Source organism: Phaethon lepturus, unplaced genomic scaffold, assembly GCF_000687285.1.
Source record: "Phaethon lepturus isolate BGI_N335 unplaced genomic scaffold, ASM68728v1 scaffold21621, whole genome shotgun sequence".
Taxonomy (NCBI): domain Eukaryota; kingdom Metazoa; phylum Chordata; class Aves; order Phaethontiformes; family Phaethontidae; genus Phaethon; species Phaethon lepturus.
This window is the reverse complement of record NW_010517309.1, coordinates 49,816-63,015: the sequence shown is the minus strand read 5'-3', so window position 1 is coordinate 63,015 and position 13,200 is coordinate 49,816. Positions and strand designations below refer to the sequence as shown.

Below are 13,200 nucleotides of genomic sequence, written 5' to 3'. Positions count from 1 at the left end.
CTCGCTCTTTCCTGACTGAAGCTGCTCGGTATTGGTGGAGATTTCCCTTTTCAGCTCCCCACTCTGAAATGACAAGGAAGGATAGAGTGTACTTTTACTGTCCCAAATATTTAACTTATTTTTACATGCATTTCACTGAATTTGCTGTCTCTGGTTGTTACTTTTTCATTGAACCATGCTTCAGCCTCTTTACGATTTTGTTCAGCAATGACTTCATACTGTCCCCTCATGTCATTCAAAAGCTTGGTCAGGTCAATTCCTGGAGCAGCATCCATTTCAACGCTGACTTGGCCAAAGGCACTGCTTTGGATGCCCTGAAGCTCCTGGAGAGATTTAAAAACAAGAAAAGTTTCTGTTAATACAAGGCAAAATAGTTCTACCAAAACTATATGTAAAGAAATATATGTGATATAAATTCTCTGTCAACAAGAATCCGTAGCACGTGCGCATATTTCTTTCACTCTTTCACTTAGTAAATTCAAAAAAGAACAGCAAACAGAACAAATAATGAAACCAAGGAACTCCCACTGGCATAAATAAGGGAATCATTTGATATTTCACAATTTCCTCTGCCTTGTTACAAACTCACAAAGAAAAAAAAAAAGTACCTCTTCATGATTCTTCTTGAGATAAGCCAGTTCTTCATTCAGGCTTTCAATCTGCATCTCCAGATCAGCCCTTGTCAAGGTCAGCTCATCAAGAACTCTGCGCAGACCATTGATGTCAGCTTCCACACTCTGGCGAAGAGCCACTTCATTCTCATATCTGTAAATAAAGTAATTAAATATGATTTTTTACGTGGTTAATGAGGTCAAATGCAAACTATTACTATGTACTTATATAGCTTTTAATATGAAATCTGAATACACATAAGTGTTATAATATTGTTTCATAATTATGTTAGTTAAATTAGTTAGTTAAATGTAAGTATTTTACAAGGAGAGACTTGTACAAAATATTTTTTTCCTTAAAATATTAGTAAGAGTTTTTGTAGTACTAAGATATACTTACTTCAGTCTGAAATCATCAGCAGCCAGTCTGGCGTTATCGACCTGCAAAATGATTCTTGCATTGTCGATAGTTGCATTAATGATCTGGAATACAAACAATGTTCAGAGAATGATTTTATAGCCCAATGGCTTTGCAGCTCAATGTAGCTATTTACATAACTGTTATGCTAAATACGACTATAATATTAAATGTAATTTGTTAGGTTCTTGTATAATTTACTGTGAAAACATATAGGACAGATTTTCAGCTTCTGCAGATCAGCACGCTTCACTTAATGGTAGAATGCTGGTTCGTGTTCTATGACTAGGTATTTATAATCTCTGAAGACCTTACCAGGTAGTCTCGCTATTTCAGGAATATAATGTAAGAAATATGAAATCTATCAAAATTTAAACTCTGTAATCTCCAAGAGTTTGTGGAACTGGATCCCATCACCGCCTTCTCCTTTATTCAAATTGGACCAAGTCACACAGCATTGTGTGATACAGCTACAGGTCTACCATCAATATACAAGAAAAATTCAACACATGATACCAGTGCAGTGTGACAGCGGTTATTACAAGCATCGGTACTGTAGCATAAATTTGCTCTTGGTTTCTGGAACTTTGTTATTTGTTATTTTTATCCAAAATATTACTAGGTGAATTACAAATGTAAAGATACGTTAAGTACATTGCTTTATTACCTTGTTTCGAAGATCTTCAATTATAGGATAGTATTTACTATAGTCATTCCCGGATCCAGGGATACCAGTGCCAGGGCCGTTTTTCTCATACCACTCGCGGATTTTGCGTTCCAACTCAGTATTGGCATCCTCCAGAGATCGTACTTTGTCCAGATAAGCAGCCAGGCGGTCATTGAGGTTCTGCATAGTTTCTTTTTTTGAGCCAGAAAGAAGGCCACCATCCCCAGCACCAGCAGTACCAAATCCACCTCCAAAACCAGATCCTGAGCCACTACCAAAGCCACCTCCAAAAGCAGTGCCTGAGCTGCTGCCAAAACCACTTCCTAAACCTCCACCAAAAGCGCTGCCTAAGCCACTTCCGTAGCTACCACCTAAACCAAAGCCTCCACCAAAGCCATTGCTTAAGCTGCTCCCGAAGCCTCCACCTGAGCTACTCCCAAAACCCCCACTGAAGCCAGAGCCTGAACCAAGCATAGAAGCAGCACCAAAACCTCCGCCAGATCCTCCACCAAACACAAGTCCACTGGCACCAAAGCCTCCGCCACCACTAGAACTAGACGTTCTCAGAGATCCCCCGCCAAGTGCACTCCGAGAAGAGAATTGCCGGGGTCCACCACTTGTGCACACAGAAAGGGCCATGGTGCTCAAGGTGCCCTGCTCTATTATGCAAAGCGTACGAGACGGAGCCAGGCAGATCAGAGAGCAGTTTAACCTTTATATAGGGAAGCAGTGGGTGTTTCAGTAGTAGTCCCCACCTCCTAGGAAGGTCTTTAATTCTTTCTCTCTCTCTTGTTTGGAGGGGAAGTCAGTTTAGTATGTCCTGACCAAACTAAATGATATGTGCTGATCTAAATTGCCAATGGGAGTGGAAATCTGGTGCCCTCCAGGTGTTTGCTGTATGAGGGGAAGTGGGTGGGGTAGAGCTAAGACATCATAATTAAGGTTTTGCCATGTGCAACAGAGCACAAAAATTTCTTTTTGCATTTAAATCCTTCACAAATATTTTTTTTGTCATTACATATTCATTGCTTTCTTGGTTTGGGGCTATTATTATAGAAGTATGCTCAAGTCAGTGGAGTGATCCCTTTCATATCATACCCAGTGTGCATGTCAAAAATGTGTTTCTTTTCATAACACTTTTCTGGTATGAACCTCTGACAGATTAGTGCTCCCTGTACGTTTTATTTAAAGAAGTAAGAAAAGTGATCAGCAGAAGCATATGAAGAGGCATATGGACATTCAGTGATCTGCAGGTTGATCTTTAATATGAAAACATAAATATACTTGATTATACTGAATATTAGTTGTAGTTGTGTTTTCTGCCCTAAACCTTTCATCATTGAAATATCTCTGTGTGATATGCATAGCCTATAGCAACAGTTTATACTTTTGAGCTGACAACTAACTATTGTTTCTTCTAAATTGTTTGCTATATCTCAAAATAAGGAAAATGTTTTCCGTATTTTGTGCTTTTTATAATATAAATCTAAAGATCAAATACAGCCCCTTCTGGGTTACAAGTTTAGGCATGGAAACACTTCAAAACCAATATACTTTTCTTTTGAAGTTGTTTTGGTAAACAGAAAATTGTTTTTTCTTTGTCTTGGCTTAATTATATAATTGGATTTTTCAACTGAAATGTATTAATTCTTAATTTATCTACATGCAGAAGCATGGGTGCTTTTTTTTGGGCAGAAATGTATTCTGAGCAGTAGATCAAAGGTTAAAGTAAAGCATTTATGTAGAAATTAATTGATAGCCTGGTATCGGTGACTCATGATAGTGAACGCGAAGGATTATTTTCTTTGGCAGCTGTTTATGCACAGTAAATAGCACATTGGACAGGTGAGCTTTCAAAAGGAAGAGTTTTTTGTGTTTATGTTGTCAAGAATAAAACGCAGCCTCCTAGGACTGAGGACCTGGGTGTGGCATGGGAGTCTCACCCTGTATGGGCAAGGGTACGTGCAGTTATTGGCAGAGAAAGGTTTAATAGAGATGGTGGTCTTTTTGTTTCTGAGCTGAAAGGCAAAATGTATTCTTATTGAATTAACTTATTATTAAATGCAAATTGACACTTCTTATTTATTTGGAAGCCAGTTTTTACTGAAGTGAAGCTGCATTACATTTGAACGGTAGTTCAAGTTCAGAAAAGGTGCACTGAATCAGCATGCTAGTACATAAGAGAAAAAATAGATTGCTAAAATAGATTGCTAAACTTTGGATTGCAATTAAACTAACATACTCAATATTCAGTAGAAAGTGTATCATCTCTATCTGGTAAATTCTTTTTTGTAAAGTTTTGATGAGGTGTCCATCAAAGTTTCAGAAATAGCAGCCCTCTTCTAAAAACTTTTCATTTATTAATATGTTGAAAGTGTGAGAAGACATAAGGCACCAGTTATCGAAGTGAGCTGTCTGAAAAAATGAAGAAAAACGTCTCATAGTGCTTTCAGAAGAGTCCACTACCATCAAGAGCTTGTTAAGCACATGAATAAATTTTGTCCCATGTCTTCATCTAATGACTTTCACCTGCTTAGCACTTTGAAACTTCAACAGTAATCATTGCTTCAGTATTTTTCTAAATTTAACTTAGATTATTTTAAAAGCTATAATAAATTCATGCTATAAGTCCTTCAGCTTTCATATTTTTACTGAGCAGGTTTTTAAAGTAATTTTAAGACTGATGTAAGTGAAAATGAATACTTCATTTTGTATCTGTTTTGGAAACAATTATATATTTACAATAGGCTGATTAGTTTTTTTTTCATCAAGGTACTTCTTCACTATGTAAGTAAACCCAAAATCTTGTACTTTGTAGCTTACTGACTTTTATTAACACTCCCACACAAAAAAAAAAAAAAGGAAAAAGATTGTTTGAGATGTGATAGTTTGGCATTTTTCAACTCTTCTGGGTTTTAGGGAGGATTAGATGGGATTCTTTATAAAGTTTAATCTTTTAGTTTTGGCATCAGCTCCAAGGAGCTCAGAGGCCGTCTCCTCTCTGCTGGTGCCATTTACGGCTTCTCTTCAATCTCTTTGATCTGAGAGGAGACAACCTTGCCGTCAACCACCTCTTCAACAATTGTCTTGATCTTCTTGACTTTACTTGATTCTGGTAATGAAAGTGAGCAGAGAATTAATTAAATGCAATGTATATTGACAGAATAATATTAGTAGTAGTACTGTAGTACTAGCAGCAATTCCACCCATGAGAAAATGGACAAAGGCATCTTTTCAATGCACAGTTACTGTGAAGTAAACTTTTGGGCTGTACAGGATATGGTTTCTCTTCTTTTGAACATCCTGTATGTTACCCATAATACTATAGTGGACATTGTATTAAATAGTTTTGCTTTAGTTTAGCACAAACTTGTAGACCTAAGACCTAGGAATAGACTTACACTGAAATGGATATTTTTGCTACTGAACTAGGTACTTTATTTAGGAGCCTAGTCTCCCTGTGCAGTCAGGGGAGAGAAGAAGATGCTTCTGAAGTTCTCCAGAGGGTAATTCAATAATTCTCAGTCGTTCTTTTGGCTCTTTGAGGAGTCTGTGGTTTTACTTTGGGTACCTGAGTTATATACATAAAAACAGGCTTTGTATAATCCCTATAGGTTATCTATTCATACAGTTGATTGCTTTCTAGATGTGAGATTCCACCGGTTGATTATCTGCTCTGAAACCGTGTTGTTTTATTTCAGGCTACTTAGTTCCATAACATTTCAACAGGCAGACATCAAAAAATAAGGAAGTTGGTGTGACATACCTTTTTCAAGCTGTGCTGTAGATACATCTACTTGGAAATGTCTGTTCAAATGATAAATTAAAAAATGTAAATATATGGCATCTAACATATTGAAGAAACATCCTTGTATGTTTCCTGCACATTTAATCAAGGCAGATAATGTCCTTTCATAAAGACATTTAACCAGGTGTTTAAATGAGTTTTCTCTGTGGAAGTAAAACTTGCTAAGCACAAGCTATAGGTGAAATTAATCTGCAGACTAATTTCTGCAATGTCATGACTTCAGCTCATGCAGATATGCCCAATCTAGTTCCTGAGCCAGAAAGTGGCAGATTTTACACTTTCACCTTCCATGAATATAGACAGTATTTGCAATGTTGTTTGCTGTCATACGAAACTAAACTGACAAGCAAGTGCGTGTATTTCCTCACCTGCTGTCCTCTCCTTCCAGCAGACGGCGGTACGTGGCGATCTCCATTTCCAGGCGTGTCTTGATATCCAGCAATATACCGTACTCGTTATTCTGACCCTCCATGTCAGCTCGAAGTTGCCTCAGTTGAGCCTCTAAATTGGCAACTGTTTCCTGTATTTGGGTTAGCTGGTAATTATAACGTGCTTCAGTTTCAGCCAGAGTGTCTTCTAAAGACTTTTTCTACAGCCGATGAAAAGAACACAAATGTATTATTCAAGAGGATACATTTTTGTGTTAAAATAGCATTTTGATTGAAAAGTCTCTCAGTATTTGTCCATGTAACTGTCCACTAAACACAATCCTTATTTCAAGTGTTCTTTATTATTTACCATGTTAAGCTGGGACTGTAATTCTAGCTCCAGACCCTGAAAGATCTGTTGCCGGTCCGTGATCTCTCTCCTTCGGGCTTGCAGCTGTTCAACGTTGATCGCTACTTCCTGTTTCAGATCTTCTGTCTGAAATGCAAAAGTGGAGGGACTGTAAACTGCCGCTAGACCTGACTGAAGTTCTTGCTGATGTTTAAGTAATTGACCTTACCTGCTTTTCAAATTGTTCTTTGGCTTCTTGACGGTTCTTTTCCGCCATTTCTTCATATTGTTGTCTCATGTTTTCCATAATAGTTGCAAGATCAATACCTGGAGCAGCGTCCACCTCTACATTAACTGAGCTGCCCACCTGTTTGCGCAGTCTGTCAACGTCCTACAGCAATGAGGATGTATTAGCATCAGCTACAGAGAACTTTCAAACCTGAATGCAAATTCAAACTCTACAGACATAGAAGTAATTCTTAAATAGCACCTCAGGGCAAGATAACAGTCACCTTTTAAGTACTGGTTAGTGCACCTCATGTTAGAACATTTTACTTATTTTGTAGCAGTAAATGCTATATAATAGCTAAACATTATAAAAAGATTATTTCCTCAGGACCAGATCTATGGAATGAGTGTAGAAGTCATGGTTCCCCTTTGCATACCTTTGTGGGGTAGCAACTCCTAAACCACAAATTATTCTTAAAGAAAACCTTGACTCCTATTCAGCCTTTGATGCCTAATAGCTCGGATGTCAGTTAGTGCCACACACAGTTATACTGCTTCCAGAAATGTTACAAATCCTTCAGTCCTGCACAGCACAGTTTTAAGTGGATGGCTAGGTTGGCTATTTTTCTAGGTTGGATCTTTCTGATAGAGTACTTAAAGAACATATTTTCTGCAATGTGACAAGGAATTTGCACTTTTGAAGTTGGTAGTATGACATTAAGAGGAAAGCTTGGGCATATGCCATAACTGAGATTTTGTTAAGAGTAATTTTGAATTTAGGATTTCAGTTTGTGTCTTGGAAAGGGGAAATAAACAATTGTTGTGGAACGTTCTTACCTTTGTAGGTCTTTGAAACTATAAAGGTAATGCTAAGGGTGAGGTTCAGTTTGAGCTTAGACTTCTAAGAGACACTGAGTACACCTATCTAACTTGCAGGTATCTCTGCATGAGCCGGAGTTCCTGCTACAACCAGTAGAGACCAGAGAGTGTCCCAGCTGACCAGCCAATAGGTGTTTGCTCTACAGGGAGCTGAATCACTCTATAGGCTATGTCTGTTTTATTGACTGTCTCACAGTTGATTATGATAGAACCAAAAGCACATTCACATAGATAATATATGAATAGGTACCTAAATTTTGATGTACTAAACTGGAGCTGAATCCCACTGTAAGTGTAATATTCTTTCAGATTAATGATGAAGATATCATTATTCCTAGTGAGGCTGAGTTTATGTATGCCACTTAAAAAAATCTCTCCCTGACAGTGTTCCTCTGCTCTCACCTCCTCATGGTTCTTCTTAAGAAAAGCTAGTTCTTCATTCACACTTTCAATCTGTGACTCCAAATCACATTTAGTCAAAGTCAAGTCATCACGAACTTGGAGCAGTCCCTTAATGTCACTCTCAACACTTTGCCTGAGCAGTTGTTCATTCTCATACCTGTAAAACAAGGCTTGTTTTGTCATCGTGAAAATGCAACTGTTGATGTAAATGTTAGAATTGGTAACCACTACAGCCTTAGTTGTAAAATTTTTCTTTTTGTTAAACTTTATGTTAGGAAATGTTTACTTCTCAGCTTTGATACTAATGACTAGAAGCTTTCATGAATAAGAGGAGCATGAAAGAGAATTTATGAAATGATCATGGAACTTACTTCAGTCTAAAATCATCAGCAGCCAGTTTGGCATTGTCAATCTGCAGGACAAGCCTTGCATTTTCCAACTGTGCAGCAGCAATCTAAAAAGCAACGGTTGAAAAGTGATGAATCTTTGCACATAAATGCACACTTGTTCCATTTCTCGAAATTAATACTGCATGGGGTTTAAGGGCTTCATCTTGCTTAATTTTAGCTGTCTAAGGTTTAAGCTAAGTTCCCTTGGAAGTGCATGGAAGGAGTTAGGGCTTTCTAAAAGGCAAATTATCCTGTCATAAAATAGGTATCTAAAATAGTTGGGATGAACTGCTCTTTGGAAGGGATCTGCTTTGAAAAGATGGGAAATAGAACTGGTGAAAAGTAAGAGGGGAAAGATTCAAGGAAATTCACTGGAAGCATAGTTTGACAAGTCTGGTCGCTGTAGGAATATTTTATTTTTATAGTGGTAATTTACTATTTCAAGTAGTGATCTATTATTTTTTTCTGAGCATTGGGCATTCTTTTCTAAAAAATGCTTTGAAATCCAGAGATGCTAAACTATATTTAAATATGTAAATTACCATCAGTATTTTCACTGATTAAAATTACCTAAGGCGAAAAGAATAGAATTACTTTTGATGCAAACATTTTTGATGTATGAGATTACTCACATCTGCGTGTTTGTAATCTAGTATTACAAACTATGTAAAATCTCTCATTAATATGTATCTGATCAAAATAAAGCATTTATTTTTCTTAGCTAAGACAATTGCCATCTACTCAAAAAAGTAGATTTTCTACAACAGATTATTATCTATCTCCCTGATAATTGCAATCCATATATTTATAGATGGCTATATGATATCTTACCTGATTTTGGAGATCTTCGATTGTTCTAAAGTACGAGCTATAGTCATGCCTTACGTCCGTGGTGTTCTTCTCATACCACTCCTTGATCTGCTTTTCAATCAGGGAGTTTGCCTTTTCTAGAGAACGCACCTTCTCCAGATACGAAGCCAAACGGTCATTTAGATTTTGCATAGTTGATTTTTCATTGCCAGCAAGCAGCACATCACTACCAGTAACACTAAGCTGGAAGTTCCCACTGAAGCCTTGTCCACGGTTGGTGCTGGTGGATATGCGGGTGCCGTAGCCACCAGCTCCCCCATAGACGCTAGGTGCCTGAATCTTTTGGATGGCCATTTTCCTGGAGGTTAAACCACTGACACTGGGTGCAGTAGGTTGGAAGCGGGTGCTCGTACCCCACTGAAAGCTTCGGTTAGAGAATGCCATTTGTGTTCGTTGTCTTCTAAAATATACAGCTAAATCTAGACAGAGAGGGAGATGCTGAAGTGAAGAGCAGTGTGTGCACTGTAAACCTTTATACTGTGTTTCAAAGAGGAAGCACAATAGTTATAAACCCCACCTTTGTTGACACATAGTGTAACTGGTGTCAGCACAAATAGCACACAGCATATTGCCCCCACACTCCGCATAATGTAAAGGGGTTTTCATCTGTTCATCTGTGTTTGAGAAAAACTCCCCAGGTAGCTTGGCTTGCTTTGTTGTTATTTTGAATAAAAGACAAAACACACATAAACTGCTGAATCATTTATAACAGTATACCTGCAGCCATACTCTACAGTCCTTTTGAACAAACAAGCAGATTCTTATGAGCCTGCCCCATGTGCAGCATATAAAATTAAAATGAGAGTTGACTGTATATGACAAGAGGCTTAAAATATTTATATTTGCAATCAAGGATATATTTCTATTGAGTAAGCAATAGTTTGGGCCTCAGGACAGTCTAGAACAGTGTGTAAATTATTAGAAACGAGGCATCTGTAACTTCCATGTTAATTCATTTTATAGTAAGAACAAAACAATATTCATACTGTAATTGGAAAGCAAATGTTGTTGTAGTTAGCTCGTATTGAATATGAATTCATTTAGTATTAGAAAACCAGTACAAGTTGAACTCTAGCTTTCAACACAGTTGAAATTAGCAGAAAGAATATTGTTTTTTTCATAAATAAAGCAATAGGAACAAGAATATTGGAAATCTTAATTGCCCACTTTATTCCACGTATGAGATGCCAAGGTCCATAGAGTGACAGATGTTTAGATCAAGTTTCCAGCATAACCAGCTTCCAGCCCTCTTGTGTGGCTGAAGTTAAAGCAAAACAAGTATCCCTCCTGCGTCACCTGTATTCTAGACAAAGAGACTACCAGCTAACGAGTTCTGCTGCAGGGTGTGCTGTCACAAACCTGAGTGTTATGTTCGTTAACAGGAAATCAACTGCCTTTGTTCAGTGCATGAAGAAACCCAACAGTCCTGCTTCTAATTGTACTGAGGTTCCTAAACTGATACGGTGTATACTTTTGATACAGAAAATGCACAGATAAAATGGAAAGCAAGGGAAGAAACTCATTGCTGAGGGGGTTATTAGTGCTGCAGGAAAGCATGTGGCAGGTGTGCATTGGGCAGTACGTAGGTGTAGCTCCTTGGGGCATTGCACTGACAGTACTTTAGTGTATTGTTAATGTACAGCTAGTCAGGTAGAACAATTAACACATATTGCTTGTATTAGTGAAACAGCTGCTGTACATACTGATCTTCAACCTTGGGGCAAGGAAGTTGGTGAGACACTAATCTTTGGATGCATTAAACTGTATATTGGAAGCATCTTCAGCTTTCTGAGAACACCTAACCTGGGATATTAGGGAATCAGTAAGTTTTTTAAATTACTGTGCTACAGATTAGTCTAAATTAGTGCTGGATCCAGGCAAAGAGTTAAGCTGTCATGCTTAGCTATTCTGAAAATATGCATCTTCCAAACTACAGTGATCAGCGTTCGGGCCAGAACTTTTTTGCAGGAGGATGTTGTGCATTGTCTTTGGACCTTGAACTTCTCTGGGTGTAACTGATAATGAAAAACATTTATGACAGTTGAAACCAAAGTACAGTAGCCATATCATTTGGACTGTCACTATAGAAACTGAAGGTGGGTCATCTTTTGTTCATTAAAATTATTCAGACTGAGTAAGAATCGATTGTATTAGTAGGGCAGAGCTTATACCTTTAAAGCTGTAAGAGCAATACTGCAAGAGATCCTGCTATAGTTACATCTCTTGGCTATATATTTCACTCCCTAGATCTCTCACAGTATTTTACGATACTGTATTTAAGAGTAAACATTCTGTTTTGTCTTCTTAGTATTTATTAAAATTAGTTTTCATGTTACTTTGATGGTATTTTTTCTAAACATCAATTGAAGATGCCATTTTTTCTTTTATTGGCAAATGACAAAGGTTATTTGTTAGCTTTTGTGTTTGCCGATAAATGTAAAAAGATGTCATCAAAGGTCTAGGTTGGCTATTGTGGGTCAAATTCCTAATCTTTGTATTCACAATTATCCCACCTCCGTATGGAGAAGCAGCTACATAGCTTAAATATCAAAAGCTAATTGCGTATGTTGTTAAATTAATGTCAGGTGTTTGAAATTTACAGAAGCTGGATACTACTTAGAAATGTAAGAATAACATAAAAATACATTTCAGGTTGATAGAGAAATAAAATCCACTGATACATATTTTAAACTTTTCTCTAACTTCACCTTATACAGTGATCTAAATTAAAGTGGATGTCAGGATTAGGTCACACATATGCATTGTGTTGTGACTCTGCTACTTTTGGTCAAGCTGAACCTTCAACAATTATTTTTCTTCCAGAATCCTCTTGACTATTAAGCAAAAGCGTTGAAGGCGTATGCAATTGGAAGCACAGAGACCTTAGTACCATGTAGTACAAAAAGATATTGGGCTGAATTTTCTTAGCGTTCATTTTCTTTTCTTGTCCAAATTGTTTCCTGACAATTTCTCTGGTCTTATAATTTTATATATGCTTATATTTTAAAAAATAAGCTGAAATATTTTCAAGAATATATGCTAAGATTAGGATAGGTATTGTTCGTACCAGATGTGGGTTTTTCTCCTATTTTTGGGTTCAGTACAGCTTTTCATTCAATATATCTTGAATGGTTGTGTAAATCACTGGAAGCTGCAAGAGTGAACACCAAAGACTGTATCTATACCAGCAGATGAAACAAAGGCGAAGCCCATAGACTGGCTGAAGGGCAAGTGGCTCATCGTGGGTCACATCTACAAAGCTGTAGAGCTGTCAGCTGGGAGTGGTCATCAGCCTCCACTACCTCTTGAACTATGCCTAAGTGTTATCTGGAAGAATATGGGCTACCTTATTTTTAATTTTATTTTATTTTATTGGTTGTAACAATAAGTTATCTAAACAGACGTTGAGCAGCCTAAAAATATATTATCTGATATCTGCAGTTTTGATCAACATTCAAGCAGTGCTCTTACACTTTGCTGATGCTTTAGTTCAGCAATGCAGTTTCCAACTCAAGACTCAGTTGTGAATACTCTATAGAGGACAGTCTGTGGATTCATGCGTAACGCTTCCTTTCAGTGATGTGCTGTCAGACTTGTTTGTTTGTAGTCATAAAACATTCATAGCAACACTAATAAATTCTTTGATTTCATGAAGAAATCTCACCTTTGTGACAGAAATTCAATGTATATTAGAGATCAATGAGGATAAATCATGCAGGGTTATGATAACATGTGCATGCCGTTTAGTATTACTCACCTTCACTAACCAGTCGTGGGTAACCAGTCTTGAGAGTTCAAGGAAGAAAGACACACCCAGCCTTGGTTCTGCATTTATACTGCCTTTAGGTGGAACATAGGCTTCTCCTTTGGCTGACTTAAAGTTTTAAATAAAGAAAAGTCTTTTAGTTCAGTCTTTAGCAATGATCCATTCTAGGAGTGAAATCCAATGCCCATTTATTAATCCCTGTAACTGTGTTGCTGATCTCAGCTTGGCCTTTGTGTCACAAGAATTTGAATCTGAAAGATCTCTTACGATACAATCCTGAAAGGGCTTCCACTGTACAGAGTGCATTCAAGGAAGAGGAATTCCTTGTTCAATATTCCAGCCACATTCCAGTATTCAGTATTTCTGTGACTGAGAAATTCCCCTCCTTTCTTAACCTACTTGTGAGAAGGAGTTACTTCCTGATTTATGCCATACAACTGGTTTA

At 37.5% G+C, this 13,200-nt stretch overlaps 2 protein-coding genes across 2 annotated transcripts in view; both read right to left on the bottom strand.

Moving 5' to 3' along the window:
- Positions 1-2,113, bottom strand: part of KRT12 (keratin 12) — a 3,443-nt gene extending 1,330 nt beyond the window's left edge. The window contains 6 exon segments of the mRNA XM_010296359.1: positions 1-63; positions 162-323; positions 609-765; positions 1,012-1,094; positions 1,697-1,959; positions 2,008-2,113. Of these exon segments, the coding sequence (XP_010294661.1) occupies positions 1-63; positions 162-323; positions 609-765; positions 1,012-1,094; positions 1,697-1,882 (651 nt within the window). The 5' untranslated portion in view covers positions 1,883-1,959; positions 2,008-2,113.
- Positions 2,114-4,710: 2,597 nt separating this feature from the next.
- Positions 4,711-9,373, bottom strand: KRT20 (keratin 20). Its single transcript, XM_010296361.1, has 8 exons — positions 8,951-9,373; positions 8,102-8,184; positions 7,731-7,887; positions 6,451-6,612; positions 6,243-6,368; positions 5,873-6,093; positions 5,463-5,503; positions 4,711-4,808 (listed from the first exon to the last, which is right to left on the bottom strand). The coding sequence occupies exons 1-8, from the start codon at positions 9,371-9,373 to the stop codon at positions 4,711-4,713; spliced, it is 1,311 nt and encodes a 436-aa protein (XP_010294663.1).
- Between the last annotated feature and the right edge of the window lie 3,827 nt (positions 9,374-13,200).